General features: G+C 54.2%; 7 protein-coding genes across 7 annotated transcripts; 3 read left to right on the top strand and 4 right to left on the bottom strand.

Annotated features, from left to right (window-relative positions):
* Positions 1-212: 212 nt before the first annotated feature.
* BDP55DRAFT_541204 (glucan 1,3-beta-glucosidase) lies at positions 213-1622 on the top strand (the record flags this gene model as incomplete). The annotated part of the gene is made up of 2 exons (XM_060568195.1): positions 213-1290; positions 1465-1622. The coding sequence occupies 2 exons, from the start codon at positions 213-215 to the stop codon at positions 1620-1622; spliced, it is 1236 nt and encodes a 411-aa protein (XP_060435683.1).
* A 576-nt stretch (positions 1623-2198) lies between these two features.
* On the bottom strand, positions 2199-4019 carry BDP55DRAFT_689923 (obg family GTPase CgtA; the record flags this gene model as incomplete). Its single annotated transcript, XM_060576796.1, has 1 exon — positions 2199-4019. One exon carries the CDS (start codon positions 4017-4019, stop codon positions 2199-2201), a length of 1821 nt encoding a protein of 606 aa, XP_060435682.1.
* Positions 4020-4623: 604 nt separating this feature from the next.
* On the bottom strand, positions 4624-5097 carry BDP55DRAFT_626596 (uncharacterized protein; the record flags this gene model as incomplete). The annotated part of the gene is made up of 1 exon (XM_060571653.1): positions 4624-5097. The coding sequence occupies one exon, from the start codon at positions 5095-5097 to the stop codon at positions 4624-4626; it is 474 nt and encodes a 157-aa protein (XP_060435681.1).
* Positions 5098-6633: 1536 nt separating this feature from the next.
* Positions 6634-7478, top strand: BDP55DRAFT_540416 (uncharacterized protein; the record flags this gene model as incomplete). The annotated part of the gene is made up of 2 exons (XM_060568120.1): positions 6634-6761; positions 6821-7478. The coding sequence occupies 2 exons, from the start codon at positions 6634-6636 to the stop codon at positions 7476-7478; spliced, it is 786 nt and encodes a 261-aa protein (XP_060435680.1).
* Positions 7479-8966: 1488 nt separating this feature from the next.
* BDP55DRAFT_541426 (nuclear segregation protein) lies at positions 8967-10613 on the bottom strand (the record flags this gene model as incomplete). Its single annotated transcript, XM_060568216.1, has 3 exons — positions 8967-9095; positions 9163-10320; positions 10461-10613. The coding sequence occupies 3 exons, from the start codon at positions 10611-10613 to the stop codon at positions 8967-8969; spliced, it is 1440 nt and encodes a 479-aa protein (XP_060435679.1).
* A 776-nt stretch (positions 10614-11389) lies between these two features.
* Positions 11390-12255, top strand: BDP55DRAFT_541151 (RNA polymerase Rpb5 domain-containing protein; the record flags this gene model as incomplete). The annotated part of the gene is made up of 3 exons (XM_060568189.1): positions 11390-11473; positions 11591-11673; positions 11730-12255. 3 exons carry the CDS (start codon positions 11390-11392, stop codon positions 12253-12255), a joined length of 693 nt encoding a protein of 230 aa, XP_060435678.1.
* Positions 12256-13486: 1231 nt separating this feature from the next.
* On the bottom strand, positions 13487-14136 carry BDP55DRAFT_211564 (uncharacterized protein). The gene has a single exon (XM_060566000.1). The coding sequence runs from the start codon at positions 14059-14061 to the stop codon at positions 13636-13638; it is 426 nt and encodes a 141-aa protein (XP_060435677.1). The 5' UTR covers positions 14062-14136; the 3' UTR covers positions 13487-13635.
* Positions 14137-14424: the final 288 nt, after the last annotated feature.

Below are 14424 nucleotides of genomic sequence, written 5' to 3'. Positions count from 1 at the left end.
CTTGGACCTACCTGCCTGCCTCTTTCATATTTACTCGTAGTCAACACTCCGTACTCCTCCCAGAGTGCCCGGTCTCTGCTCCAACTGTAAATTTGGATCTTGCTGCCAACCCTCAACCGAAACCGAACTCCACACAACTCTCATCATTTTGCCCACCTCGCATCACATCGTCACCGTTGTAACACATCAGGACCTCCTTCAGCGTTGCAAAAATGCGCGCCTCTCTGAGCTTGGCGGCTGTGTATGCCGCAGCCACGGCCAGCGCCTTTCAGGGCTTCAACTACGGATCTACCTTCACCGACGGTAAAGCAAAGGCACAGTCAGACTTCGAATCCGAGTTCAAGACCGCAGCTAGCCTCGAGGGCACCAATGGCGCCTTCACGTCCGCTCGTCTCTACACCATGGTCCAGGGAGGAAGCACTAACGATATCATCTCTGCTATTCCCGCCGCCATCTCCACAAAGACGACTCTTCTGCTCGGTCTGTGGGCCTCCGCCGGTGATGCTGCTTTCGCCAACGAGCTTGAGGCACTGAAGAAGACTGTCTCGCAGTATGGCAGTCAGCTGAATGGCCTGATTGCTGGTATCTCCGTCGGTAGCGAAGACCTCTACCGCCACTCGCCTACCGGTATCGCCAATGGCGAATTCTCTGGCGCCGAACCCAGCACTCTCGTCAAGTACTTTGAACAAGTCCGAGAGATCATCAAGAACTCGCCCCTGAGCAGTGCTCCTATCGGTCACGTCGACACATGGACCGCCTGGGTTAATGGCAGCAACAAGGCGGTCATCGACGCCTGCGACTGGATTGGAATGGACGCTTACCCCTACTTCGAGGACACCAAGCCCAACTCCATTTCTGATAGCAAGGACCGCTGGGCCGAAGCTTTGGCTGCCACCCAGGGAGCTGTTGGTGGAAAGCCCGTTTGGGTCGCTGAGACTGGTTGGCCCGTCAGCGGCAAGACTGTTGGTGCTGCCGTCCCATCTCTCGAGAACGCAAAGAAATTCTGGAATGACGTCGGCTGCCCCATGTTCGGCAAGACAAATGTCTGGTGGTACACATTCCAGGACTCTTCTCCAACAACACCCAACCCCAGCTTCGGTGTTATTGGCTCGACCTTGACCACCAAGCCTCTCTACGACCTTTCATGTGACAGTGTCAGCTCCAGTTCATCCGCATCGGCCTCAGCCTCCTCTACGAACACTGCGTCTGCTAGTGCGTCTACCCAGGCCAGCAGCGCAGTCTCGGCATCTGCTACTGCAACGTCTACTGCTACAGGAGGCGGATCCGGTGGTTCAGGTTCAAGCCAGCAGAGCTCTGACGCTGGTACCGCTACCACTCTCTCGACTGTGGTGCCTACTGATGGTGGCTCAGGTGGAAGCGGTGGTGGAAGTGCCACTGCTACCGGCACTGCTACAGACGGTGCTTCACCTTCTGCTTCTGAGAGCTCCGGCTCCGGCTCCGGAGGAGGTTCCGGCGGAGGTTCCGGCACTGGTCACCCCGGTACTAATGGCACCGTCAGCGTTCCAACGACGGCACCAACGGTTGTCCCTGGTAGCAGTGCAACCACAACGACCTTCAGCATTGTTGTTCTGGCTGGAGCGATTGTTCTCGCCATGTTGTAAGGCAGTTGTGACGAGGAGAAGTGGAACTGATCTCAGCATGATCATTATTGACCTTGTAATATTGTAATGGTTATTCGGGTTGACTTGGAACGTGGGGGGCGTGCACTTGGGAGGCAGAAGTGGTCTGGAAGGTCGACCTCTTACGGTTGAGCAGTAACTCTTAGGTCTTACATGGCTTTGGCTCTTCAAGCACGTGGGCAAACCTTGGATAATGAGTTGGATGGGAGTGCCTACGCAACCTTGAGGCGATGAGAGTCGCCCTAGACGGAGTAGTCATTACGAATGAATGCCTAAAAAAGTTTCTGATGTTTAAATCTGAGCGGTGACTCTACCTTCTCTTGTATGGCTGTCGGTGCCACGTACTCAGCCCACGAAGGCAATGCAAGTAATGGCACACAGACACCAGTGTCTTGATCATATCAGTCATGAATTGTGCCGAGATCATCTATAGTTACGCATCGGTTTCATGGACTGGACCAAGTAAAGCAGGTAGAAAGAGCACAGCACATTCTTTCATAAGTGGCATTATACAGTGGTGATACACAACTCATATGATACAGTTTTCTTTCTTCTCCTTTACTCGTCGAGTAATCCCACAGTCCAGTGGACAATCCGATCAACACCCTGGCCATTGATAGCACTGATGGGAATAGCGGTAACATTCTCCGTCCACGCGTTCTCGATCCCGCTCGGGTGCGGTGTGGTCCCTTGCTTAATCTCATCGAGGTATGTCTTGAGCTCCCTGAAATTGTCCTGCGTCTCGGGGAGGTCGGCCTTGGTGGCGACCACGTACCACGGCTTAGCCGCGATGTGCAGGCCCGACTCCTGCCGGGGCGCCGGCGGGGCGTCAGCCACCATCATGGTGCCAGTGCCGTGCGTGCCCCGCAGAGCGGCCTCGCTGCTGGTGCCCGAGTTGAGGTCCCAGTCGACGCGGGCGTCAATCTCGCGTGCGCGCTCTTCCTCCTCGCGCATCTGCGCGTAGAGGCCGACTTCGTTCCAGAGAGCCTTGAGAGCTTTCACGGCGGGGCCGGCGGAGAGGTCGACGACGAAGGCGAGCACGCCGGCGCGTTCGACGTGGCGCAGGAAAGCAATGCCGAGGCCGCGGTCTAGGTGGGCTCCCTCGATGAGACCCGGGATGTCGGCGACGGTGAACCGGGTCCGCTGCTCGACCAGGACCTCCTCCGCGCCGGGTTGTCCGCCGCCGTACGCGGGGTCGGCGGCCGGGTACCGCTTGTAGCTCTTGATTACGGGCCGTCCCTTGTAGCTGTCTAGCACGACGGTGCCGATGTTTGGCTGCAGCGTCGTGAAGGCCCAGTTGCCGACGCGCGTGCGCGAGTTGGTGATGGCGCGTAGCAGAGTACTCTTACCGGCGTTGGGCAGTCCTACGAGCCCGACGTCGGCGAGGAGCTTGAGCTCGAGCTCAATCTCCATGGTCACGGCGCGCTCGCCCTTTGTGGCGAAGATGGGCCGCGGAAACTCGCGCGACGTAAAGTGCGGGTTGCCGAGCCCGCCGATGCCACCGACAGCGAGCAGGATGGGCTGCGGAGACGGGCGCGACAGGTCGAGCTGGATCGGACCAGGTGGCTGGTGGTAGAGACGTGTGCGCGTAGGAGCTTTGGGTAGGGATATCGTCTTCAGATCCGACTTGGAGAGGCCGGGGTACAGAAGAAACTTGTTGCGATCCGGGTCTTCGGGCTCGTCAAATCCATCCTCGGCCTGCTTTTTCGCCTTCGCCTCCCTTTCCGCCGCCATCTCTTCATCCTCCTCTTCAATTCCCTCCTCCAACTCCCGCCTGGCCTGCTCCGCCAACTCAGCCTGACGGGCCAATTTGGCCCGTTTCTCGGCCTTCCTTTGCGCCTTCATGGCGCGCTGCATTATCGCATCCTCAGCAATGGGGTCCTCCCGGCTCAGCTCACGGACGACAGTACCAACTGGTACAGTGATGATGACGTCGTCGCCTCGCTGACCACCCTTGGAGCTGCCCTGACCAGACTTTCCCTTTCCTGCGCGAATGAATCGCCGCCTGGCTAATTTGTGCAGTGAGGTCTCGCCGTGTACAGCCTGGATGTAGATGTTGCCTCCATGACCACCATCGCCGCCATTGGGGGGTCCGTCGGGAAGGTATGCGTCGCGGAAGAAGGAGATGCAGCCGTGGCCACCAGGGCCTGCGTAGAGGGTTACTGAGGCTTTGTCGGCGAAGATGGGCTGGGAATAGTCGTCGGGAGCTGGGTTAAGTCTGGTGGATTTCGATTCTTGGGCTACCTGGCTGGAGCTATGGCGGCGACTTGCGACTGCTCTCGCAGCGAGACGAGGTGCAGCGGTACTCTTGGAAAGAAATAACGAAGGGTACAGAAACGGGAGCAACACCGCATGTCCGCCCGAACATCTTGTCGCCATGTTTCGTTTCTCGTTCGGCACCAGATGATGCCGGTCGTTGTCGCCGTCGTTATGGTCGTCGCCGGGTGCCTGTGACTCGGTGGGATGAGACAAGCTCGAAATTTTGGATGGCTTCCATCCCATCTAGGGTGCCTTCCCTTATCCGTAGCTGTTACGATAAGATAAGAAGATGGGTTACATAATCTGGCAGGGGCGGGAGCAACCGTTGTGAGACTAGGATCAGCGACCGAGCGGCGTTGTCAAACGGGCCAGTGCCCAAATCATCGGGAAACAAACTGGGGCTGACATGATATCCGGCGCCGCGCACTGCCTCGTAAGCTCCCCTTGAGTTGGTTGGGGAAGATCAGAAGACTGAAAAGGGCAACGGGACCTCGCTTGTCTTTTCAGCCTCTTCAACGTCACTCCTCCATCTCCCGACTTTGAGATGCGGCTCCCTGAGGGGCCACTGTGAGCTTGTGAGGCAAATTCGACCGACTCAGACAGAGGCATGGTATTATGTATGGTAGTGCAGCTTACCAATGGCGACTTGCCACAGCTTCTTTTCGAATCCATAATCTGACAGAAAGGAATTTTTCGGTTATGTTTTGCGCGCATGCAGCTGGCTCTAATCGACACGCGAGCTGCATAAGGTAGGGCAAGATGCGGTGAGCCAACCAGCCTGATCCCTTGACCCAATGCATTGTAGGGCCATCAGAAAACCAGCGCCCATCGTCGAAATCAAGAGCGTCTTGCTGGAAGGGGCTGGTTGTGGATGTATAGTCGATAGAGAGATGCCAATAGGTATGGTGCCGAGAGCACCTAGGTTAGGTAAGTTAAGGTGGCCCGAGTTGGGCTTGATCTTCCGTAAGGTAAGGTAGGCGCGTTCGTTGGCGTTCTGGAAGCACACATTCGGACGTTGCATCAGACGGAACCAAGTGGTTCCCAGCTGATCAGTTACAATACCTAGTGACTTGCCCCCCTCCTTCCTGTCTAAGGCACGCAGTAGTGTGGACTGGTTCGTCCCTTGTGCATCGTGCTTTCCCTCAATGAGATGGATGGTGTTGCTGGCGTGGTGTCTCCAAAGTTGGGCCACTTCCATTGACGAGAACCTGTGGAAGGTGCTCTGGTGTCTGGGGTCCAGGTCTGGGAAGACGGGGCAGTCACAGTCCAGCCACCCCACCCCGCCGGTCGTCTCGGCCTACAAACGCTGACCCGCCCGACGTCTCCTGCCCCTCTCCGCTTTCTTTCCTCTTCGGTGTCTCCCGTTGGACCATCGGCGCTGTCTTGCTTGTAGACCCAGGTAGTACTCCGTAAGGTCATGTACCTGATGGGTTCACCCAACCTCCCGTACTGTCAAGTACCCCCGCTTCACTGCAAACCGCCCCGCGACTTCTTTTGGCTGCAGCTCTCCTCCTTGCGGCCTGTCCTCGCCCGTTTTCTCCCCCCCCCCCCCCCCCCCCCCCTCCCCTGGCCCTTGACCGCCTTGAAGCCCAAAGCTAAAGGCGGGAACGGCACCGGAAGGACAAACGAGGGGCGGCGACAACGCACACACATAATCTGCCCCTCCACTCATCGACTTGCTTCTTGTCGTACTCTCTCTCTCTCCTCTCGTCTGCCGACTGACTGCAATTTTCAACAATATTCTCTCGTCTTCCACCATCCATCCCTTCTCTACACGTCTCCTTCAGCAGACCTACCTTGTCCACGGATACCTCAAAAGAAAGCCGGCCTCTTACTGGTCCCTCATTGGAGCTCATTGAGACTTGGTCGGGCAGACGACCTCTCTCGCTTGGCGCCCCCTTCATTGGGCCATCGTCGGACCCCCAAGACTTGCATATTGGAAGCTGCTGGCATTCGAGCCACGACACTCGCGCTGCAGTCAAACCCCCCTTCCCATTCGATCCTCTCTTCATCTAACTGCGTCCTCGTGGATCAAGCTATCTCTCTCCCCACGTCTCCTCCGCATCTTCTGCTTCTGCTTCTGCTTCTCGTTGAATGAGAGCCCGCCGTTTGTTTGCTACGACTACGACTTCGTTGCTATCGATTCGGCCTTCTCTGTTGTTGCAGGAAACGTAGCAAGCCTACCTTAGCCTGCTGCTTTCTTGCTTGCTTGCTTGTCTTATTGTTTCATGCTTCGATGCTGCAGGATACATAGCACCAACACACGGGAGCAACTCGCTTTATTCGTCCTAGTTTTGTTTATTCCCATCTACCTTACGGATATTCTCTCTCTCACCCTACAACCGACGCTCTGCCGGGCTGCAACCATCCACCCCCTCTTAATAATCTCTTAAGTCAGGTTAGTCCATCACCGCTTTTCCTTCGCTCCTCTCTTCTTCCACTCTCTCTGCCTGTCTGCCGAGCCTCATCCCCAACCCCATACTCTCCAAATTCTCTCCATGAGACCCAATCTCAGGGTCTCGAGAGGAATAATGACATTTGTACTAGTAATAGATGACCCATCTTGACCTCCTTGTACAATATCCTCTCATCTTCACCTTCTCTCCCCCTCCGCTAGAGACAGACCCCTAGTGTCCCATCTGGTGATCCCTTCGCTAAGATGTATCCATATTCCCACAGAGAATACAGGCCGCGCACTCCACGCACTCCGCGTGTGCGCAAGACTACCACCAGGATGGACCCGGACTGTGCTATATGTCACGCTCCTGCTTCTGCAGCTTGCGACTGCGAGGCCAAGGGACTTGATGTTGCCATTAAACAGGCTGAGCAGCGCATGATGCAGTCCATATACACCGACATTCGGTAAGCCTGACATTTCATGTTTGCCTACGGAAGACTTCTCATGCTAACTACATACACAGAAGCTGGGTTCGGGCTCACGCGCAAGACTATATCCTGGAATATTTCCGTCTCCTCACCGAGCGCCGAAAGACAGCTCACGCCTCTAACCTTGAACGCATCAACGCCACCGCATACCATTACTATCACGCCCCGCCTCATCCCAGCGAGCTTGCCCAGGCGCAGGCCGCATTGAAGCATGGCATTGACGAAGATTGGCAATCCAGTGTCCAGCGATATCCCGAAGTCCTCGAGTATTTCTTCAGTCTGGTCGAGCTGAACGTCCCTCCAGATGATGACCCTTTCGTTAAGGATCCTCCATTGAGCGCCCTCAGTGGCGGGTCCAAGAATAGATCTGGAAGAAGAATCGGAGGAGGCGGACCTCCTTCAGGCGGGCCTCCAGCCATTGCTGCGCCTAGCAGTCATGACAGAGATCCGTTTGGAAGAAGACCCTCGTCCCCACCTATGGACATGCCACCGATGCCGATGCCTAGTAGAATGGGCGGGAGAACGCCGGCCTTGAGGGAAAGAGAAAGAAGGCCATTGCCACCAGGTATGCCGCCTATGGGACCGTCTATGGGACACCCCGGACACCCCGGACACCCTGGAGGACCACCACCTGGATATGGACGAACCGCACCTCCGCCTGCGGGTCCTTACTATGGATGGGGTCAGCCATGAAAGCCGACATTGACGAAAAACACCATCCAGAGCTAGGAGCTCCCGAAGTTCGAATATCACTTGGTACGAATTACGGCGTCTTTTGCAATTTTCTTATGATGTTATTTTGATGAGACCCACGAACTGCATTAGCGGGCTTTTTGGTGTATTGACGCGGAATAAGCAGGCATATATGCATTGCAAAGCGTAGCGGTGGCCTTGGAGACCCCCGTTTTTTGCGTATTTTTCCTTCATTATGTTCAGATGACCCGAAATTTGTGATTGAGTCTCGTACATTTGTATCCTTTATTTGGTTTCATCCTATTCCATTTGCTTTGGGAGGGTAGGCACCGGAGTACGGATCACGGAAGAAAGGCATTGTTTGCATTTGCGACGGCGTAGGCCGGATACTATTTGTTTTCCTCTTATTGGATGTTGCGGAAGGAATTCCCTAAAGGATCAACAGCCCTCGTACCAGTGGCCGCTATAGCAATAATCCATAAACCATATAAATATTGTCTCACGTATTATCCAACTTCGTGCTGTCCAGATCCGTGGTGAAGGAAAGTGGGGTGAAGCAAGAGGGCCGGCTAATAGTCATTCTGCACGCAAACAACATCATGAGACTGCTAACATGGGACCCGAAGCGTTACTGCCGAGGCTACACACGTGCTTGTCTTGTGCCATGATACCCTCGACGACTTGTTTGCTCAAGTTTCCCCGGAATCATTCTAGGACATCGCGTCATGGCTGGATTGTCCTGGACATGCCCGGCACGACATGGCTTTGCCTGCTGCACAAGCACACCTGCCCGACAAGGACGGCCCAAGGCAATGGACCAATGAGCGTTGATGGTCTATCTTGTTGATAGGGGGGATGGACCTACTGGGTGGGATTACGGTGGACAGCTGGACAGATCCCATGATTTTTGAGGCTGCTTAAGGTACTGTTGGATGGCTCTTTCCGATAGTCACGCAACATGCCCCGTCAACGATTAGGGACGTTTCCAGTCGCAGGTTGGTTTTTTTTTTTTAGGTTTTTTTTTTACAAATCGAAGAAGAGCTTTTTCCTCTTTAACCTCTCATTTTTCAAGTGTGTGGCTGGAACTACAAACGGTTACAGGGTGGAGGAAGCTGCTAAGTACAAGAAAGCCACTTTTGCCTCGAGGGACAAATTTTTGGCTAGGAAGACGCAAAACAAGGCCAGAGAGTTTATAAAAAGGTTTTGCATTCCCCACCCCATTTTGAATCCGAAGGAACTTCCTTTGTTTCCTATTTTTTGAAATGCCAAGTGTGCTTTTTGTGAGAAGGGGGGTGTCGTATGCGTGTGTCGGGTTGAGTGGGGGGGAAAAAGAGGCAGAGAGGCAGAGAGGCAGAGAGGCTGAGAGGTGAGAGCGTTTACGTTCCCCCAGTCGATGACATCGGCGACAGAACGTCAGGCAGATGTATCGGACTTGGAAGTCGGTGGGGTTCAGTCAGGCAAAAGTTGTAGACGGAGTCAGTGAGAAGACTATGCCTTCTCCTCAACGGAGGTCTCCTTGAGGTCCTTGGTGACCTCCTCGACCGAGTCGCCGTTGCTGACACCGTTGGCCTCATCGGCCTCGAGCTTCTCGAGCTGCTTCTTCGCCTTCTCAATGTTCTGGGAGTCGGGTCAGTATGACAAATCGATGAGAATAACAGTGAAAGATTGCACAGGAAGAACTTACACGCTGGGTCTGGGCCTCCTGGTCGCTCTTCCAGTGGTCGAGCTTGGCCTTGACCTTCTCGGCGACAGCGGGGACGTCGGAAGCGGCCATGGGGGGATCGATACCCATGAAGGCGCAGTCCTCGACAACGGAGGGCGGGCAGTTGTACTTGCCGGCCTTGTCCTCGGAGGCACCACCCTTCTTGCCCTTCTTTCCCTTCTTGACGGCAGGGAAGAAGTCATCGTCGCGGTCCTTCTTGGAAACGACCTTCATGCCCTTAATACCTGAGTCGTCAACAGTACGCGAAGCTTGAGCGGTGAGGCCGCTAGCAGCCTGGAGAGGAGCCTTCTCGACCTTGTGGGTGGGGTCGAGGAACTGGAGGAGGCTGTTGGCGCGGCGGATCTCCTCGAGGTAGGCGGGGTCGCTGGCGTCGGCGAGGAACTTCTCGGCATCGGCCTTCTTGCGCTCCTTCTGGTAACGCTCGGCCTCGTTCTTCCTTCTCTCACGGGCCTTCTCGCGAGCCTCGCGCTCGTGGGCCTGGGCCGCCTTGCGCTGCTGCCAGTACTCATCCTTGATGGTCTTGAGGGCGGCGTACTTCTCGTTTTGGAGGTTGTGCAGTCTGGTGCGCTCGTCGCGAAGGGTGGACAAGCTCTTGTAGGCCTCGTCGCCCTCGGCTTTGATGGCGTCCAGCTCGGCCTGAATCTTGTTGTACTGCTCAGACATGGCCTTGGCCTCGGGGTCTTCCATCGAGTCCTTGATCTCCTTAATCTTGGCCTTCAGGTCGTCAATGGACTTCTGGGAGTCGTCAAACTGGGAGAAGTTCTTCTTAAGCTTGCGAAGCGAAGAGATCTCGGCAAGAGCCTTCTTCTCATCGACAATCTTCATGCGGCCAGAGTTGACCTCGGAGTCAAGCTTCTCGATCTGGCGGTCGACCTCCTCGACGCTCTTAAAGTTGACCTTGGAGCGGGCGGTCTTCTGCTCGTTGATGCGGGAGCGCATCTGCTCGTCGAGTCGCTTGATCTGGTCGAGCTTGGAGGTGCGGGCGTTCTTGCCGGCGCCCTGCTTCTGGCGGATCTCGTTGGCCTGAGCAATGAGCTCGGCGCGACGCTTCTGGGTCGGGGATTGCTGCTCCTTGTTCTTGTTGGGCATAGCGATCTCGATCTTGGCCTTGATAGCGCTCTGGAGAAGTAATTGTGTGAGCCATTCGTGATCCAATGGCAATGTGTCATTTTCAGATATCCGGGGCTCGACCGCGATTCTCCCAGCCAGGAAAGGAATTCGAGAAGCAAGTCGCTAATGGAATTGGAGATGAAACTTACCAGCTGGTCGAGGGCCTCCTTATGCTCCTTCTCGGCAACCTTGAGCTTCTTCTGGTAATCGGCCTCGTCGGGCATGGTGGGACGAGCCTTGGTCTCGGTCTTGGTCTCTGCCGCCGCAGGAGCAGCAGCAGGTGCCTGCTTGGTGTCGGCCATTGTGACGGGGGGAAGAAGCTTGTTAATTGATGCAAAGGGTGATCAATTAGACAAAGCTGGCGATTGCGCACACTGCCGTAGTGGGAGTGGACAGCAAAGTCGGTTTGGTGATGTGGAGGATGGAGGATGGAGAAGTGGAATCGGAATTAACCACGCGAAAGGGTGAACTTTTCGTCAAAAGGATCCCCCAATTTTTGTTGAAATTCACTCTTTTGGGTTCCGTGGCAGGTACCTTCTGGAGAAGGTAAGGCCACCTGCTATCCTGGACTCGATTGTGGGGTTCGACTTGAATGTGGCACGTGCGTGCACTGTGACTCTGGACCCTTGAAAGGCCCGTGGCTGGAGCTGGCTGGAGCGTGCACCTGCCACCTGGTCAACGCTGCTGCGGGTCTGTCAATCAAGGAGTACGTACTTCATCTCCAAGTGGACTCCAACTAGAATATTCCGGGCTGTCTCGGATTATCCTCTCCGGAGTTATTCCAGAAGAACTGCCCGCTGTCCGGGACCGAACCAGGATTAAGCAACCGCGGTCAAAGGCCCCACTCAAACTTTTGCTCTGGACTGCAAGGCTGAGTCCGCCGCCAGAACTTTTTGGCTGAACCCCGTTTTGCGACGCCAATCTTTTTCGAGGTTCTCGAACTTTTCGTCGCGACAAGAACCAATCCACCTCCAACGCCCTCATCTCGATCAATTACCTTTCCTCGGCGATCACGATACGATACTAATCTTGACCACGAATTCGACGGGAGATTTAATAACGACGCAGCATCGCGAAGATGTCGGACCAGAAGGACGTCAACAAGGAGGTTACCAGGTTGTGGAGAGCATGGAGGACAGCCCACGAAATGGCTGCGGACCGCGTACGGAACCCATGATGTTCCATCGAGAAGGAAGAGCGTTCGAATGGATGCTCTTCGTCCTCTGACGGACGATGCATTTCGCTGTTTGGCAACATCTGTGCTGATGACGGATCGCAGGGCTATGAACTCGCCGAGGACGAACTCACAATCTCTCTCGACCGCTTCAAGATGGAGTACACCAGCGCCGACGGCAGCGTCAAGTACGTTCACCTCTGATCCACCAAAGCCTCAGTACTAACACGATAAACCACCCCAGCCGCGGCAAGCTCCAGTTCTCCGCCAACCCCTCCGCCGACATGATCCGCAAATTCACACCCCCCGCGACGCCCAACAACCCGAGCCCGACACCCGACTGCGGCACCCTCTGGGTCGAGTTCCTCGCCGACACGACGTTCGGCATCAAGGAAATCAAGAAATTCATCCACCACCTCATCAGCAACAAGTACTCGTCCGGCATCATGGTCACCCACGTGCCCCTCTCCCCGGCGGCCCGCAAGATGCTCGTCACCATCGAGTCGTTCGCCAAGGTCGAGTGCTTCCTCGAGGACGACCTGCTCGTCAACATCACCCAGCACGAGCTCGTGCCCAAGCACATCCTCCTCAGCCGCGAGGAGAAGATTGCCCTCCTCAAGCGCTACCGTCTCAAGGAGACGCAGCTGCCGCGCATCCTGCAAAAGGACCCCGTCGCAAAGTATCTCGGTCTCAAGCGTGGGCACGTCGTCAAGATTATCCGTACCTCGGAGACGGCGGGTCGTTACGCCAGTTACAGATTGTGCGTGTAAAAGAAGGGGGGTCTTGCCTGTGGCAGTTAAAAGGCTTGCGGCGGGGAAGGCAAGAATTGAGAAAGAAGGGAAAACCGGGAGAAGAAGGGTCAACGTGGGCGCTGGGATTGAGGACTCACCTTCTCAGCAGGATGACTTGACGCCCCGGTAGACGGGGGGGAAAAGGGAGTTCTCAGTATACTCTTTGCATCACTCTTGAGTCTGGCGTTGAGGGTACGGCTACGGTCTGCTGTTTTGTGTACGACAACCTAAAAAAAGAGATGGAGGGCTTCCTCTAGATGGACAACATAAATAACTTATTTTTTTCAACCATTTTGCTCCTGTGGCTTCACGTCTTTTTGACCAACTGGAGTGAAAACTAATGACCTGCATTTTATAAAGTCTGCCCGAGTTCTTGCAAAGACGGCAAGCACGCAATGTTATAGTGATATACAAGCCTCTATTTTCATCTTACTTTAAAGGCCCAATTCCTCAATATTGCACCTCTCTTAGTCACCCGTTAATGGAAGTTACACTCCACTTCTCCTTCCAAACATTCTTCAGCAACGGAGATCTCAGGCTACACATGGCATCGAAAAATTTCCCTTATTCCAATTGACCTCTCTCAGTTGAATCGTCTTTGAACACTCAATCAGCTAGAACGCGTACGGGATACTCCCTTTGCCTCTTCCTGTACCCAAGCAGAACCATCGCCTCCATATATCATCATGACAATCCCTTCTTCTTGGATACTACTTTGATGCATCTTCATCTCATGAAGGATTGAAGAACCTTCTGCGGTGACGAAGAGAAATGGAAAATTCTCTACCATCATGGGAAAAACCCAATACCCCAAGGGATCAAGGATCTCAGAGCCCCGGGATCCCACTATGATGAAAAGAAAGAGGGGGGGTTCGAGAGAGACGAACACAAGGGATGAACACTTCAAGCACCACAGTCTCCTCCATCTTTCTATTCATTGCCACCGGGTGGGTTCTCCTATTTATCAAAGAATCGACCATAGCCCAGGTAACACCAAGTCCCCTATTTCTACCGTGCATAGCATAAAGCAACTCCCACCACAAAAGAAAGAGAGGTCATGACACGGGTTGAACACCCAACGAGGTTATATTACCTACCGTCTCCTGTCTTTCTTCAACATGTGCCATGTGCGTTTAGTATATATCAAAAACGATCTCAGCCCCAAGACCCCCTTCTCCTCCTTATCTACTTACGAAAGGTATGCTAGACTAAGCATTCTACACTCACACACCAGCAAGCTCCTTGCCAGAAAAACTGCTCGAAATACAAGTAATTATGCTTCCTGTCCCGAGCACCAGCGGCGTATTCGGATTCTCGGGTAGGGATGAAGTGGTAAGGGGCAGAGTCAGGCGTCCGGCGTCAAGCGGCCTCCGTTGAGTCATGAGAAACGCAATATAGATAGCCAAATAGGCATACCTTCCTAGTAACAAAGTTGAATGCACATTTCTTAATTCGTCGGACTCGGGACGACTCACCCCATAAGATTACAGGAACTAAAAAGAAAAAGAAAAAGGATAAAGGACAAAGGACAAAGGCTAATGAGGAAGAAAAAACGTAAAAGGCCAAGGAAACTCTAAAAGGAGAGGGTAAAATAAAGGAAAGAACTATTACCACACTACAGTAGGTACACCACGTCCACCCGCACCACCTCAGGGGTAATTTGAAGAAGGGATTTTGCTGGCAGCGGGCAGTTGCAACAGAGTCAGTCGTTGGATTTCTGGTGGTAGGGAACAGGGTCGTCGGCCAAGATGCGAAAACAAACGTTGTGCAAGGACCAGGCATCATGGAAAGGTCTTCCGGGACCGGGCCTTCACGCGTTGTTGCGGATGCGGAAAAGCAAAGCCGGCAGGGACAAAGATTAGTAGGGCAGCAACCAATTCTAGATGTGGAAAAAAAAAAGTCATTCGTCGTTTGTATATGGTGATGATATTGGAACAAGTTGTTCGGGGTAACAAAACATGACGGCTATTTGCGCCGGGGGTATATATAACGATAAACAGTGAAGCAAAAAATGACGGCTTTCAGATATCATCGTGAGGGCCGCTCCGGGGGTCTCCTCCAACGCCCATTTCCCTTTGGTCGTAAGTAGTTCTTCCCTTTAAAATTCCAAAACGTAAAAATGGTCGTATCCGGTCCCTCATTGACCTA

Source organism: Colletotrichum godetiae, assembly GCF_030913485.1.
Source record: "Colletotrichum godetiae strain CBS 193.32 chromosome Unknown BDP55scaffold_3, whole genome shotgun sequence".
Lineage (NCBI taxonomy): Eukaryota > Fungi > Ascomycota > Sordariomycetes > Glomerellales > Glomerellaceae > Colletotrichum > Colletotrichum godetiae.
The sequence above is the reverse complement of the archived record's forward strand: the minus strand, read 5'-3'. Positions and strand labels throughout refer to the sequence as shown.

Coding starts and splice junctions, on each gene's coding strand:
- BDP55DRAFT_211564 (XM_060566000.1), bottom strand. CDS start 14,061: ATGATGCCTGGTCCTTGCACAACGTTTGTTTTCGCATCTTGGCCGACG.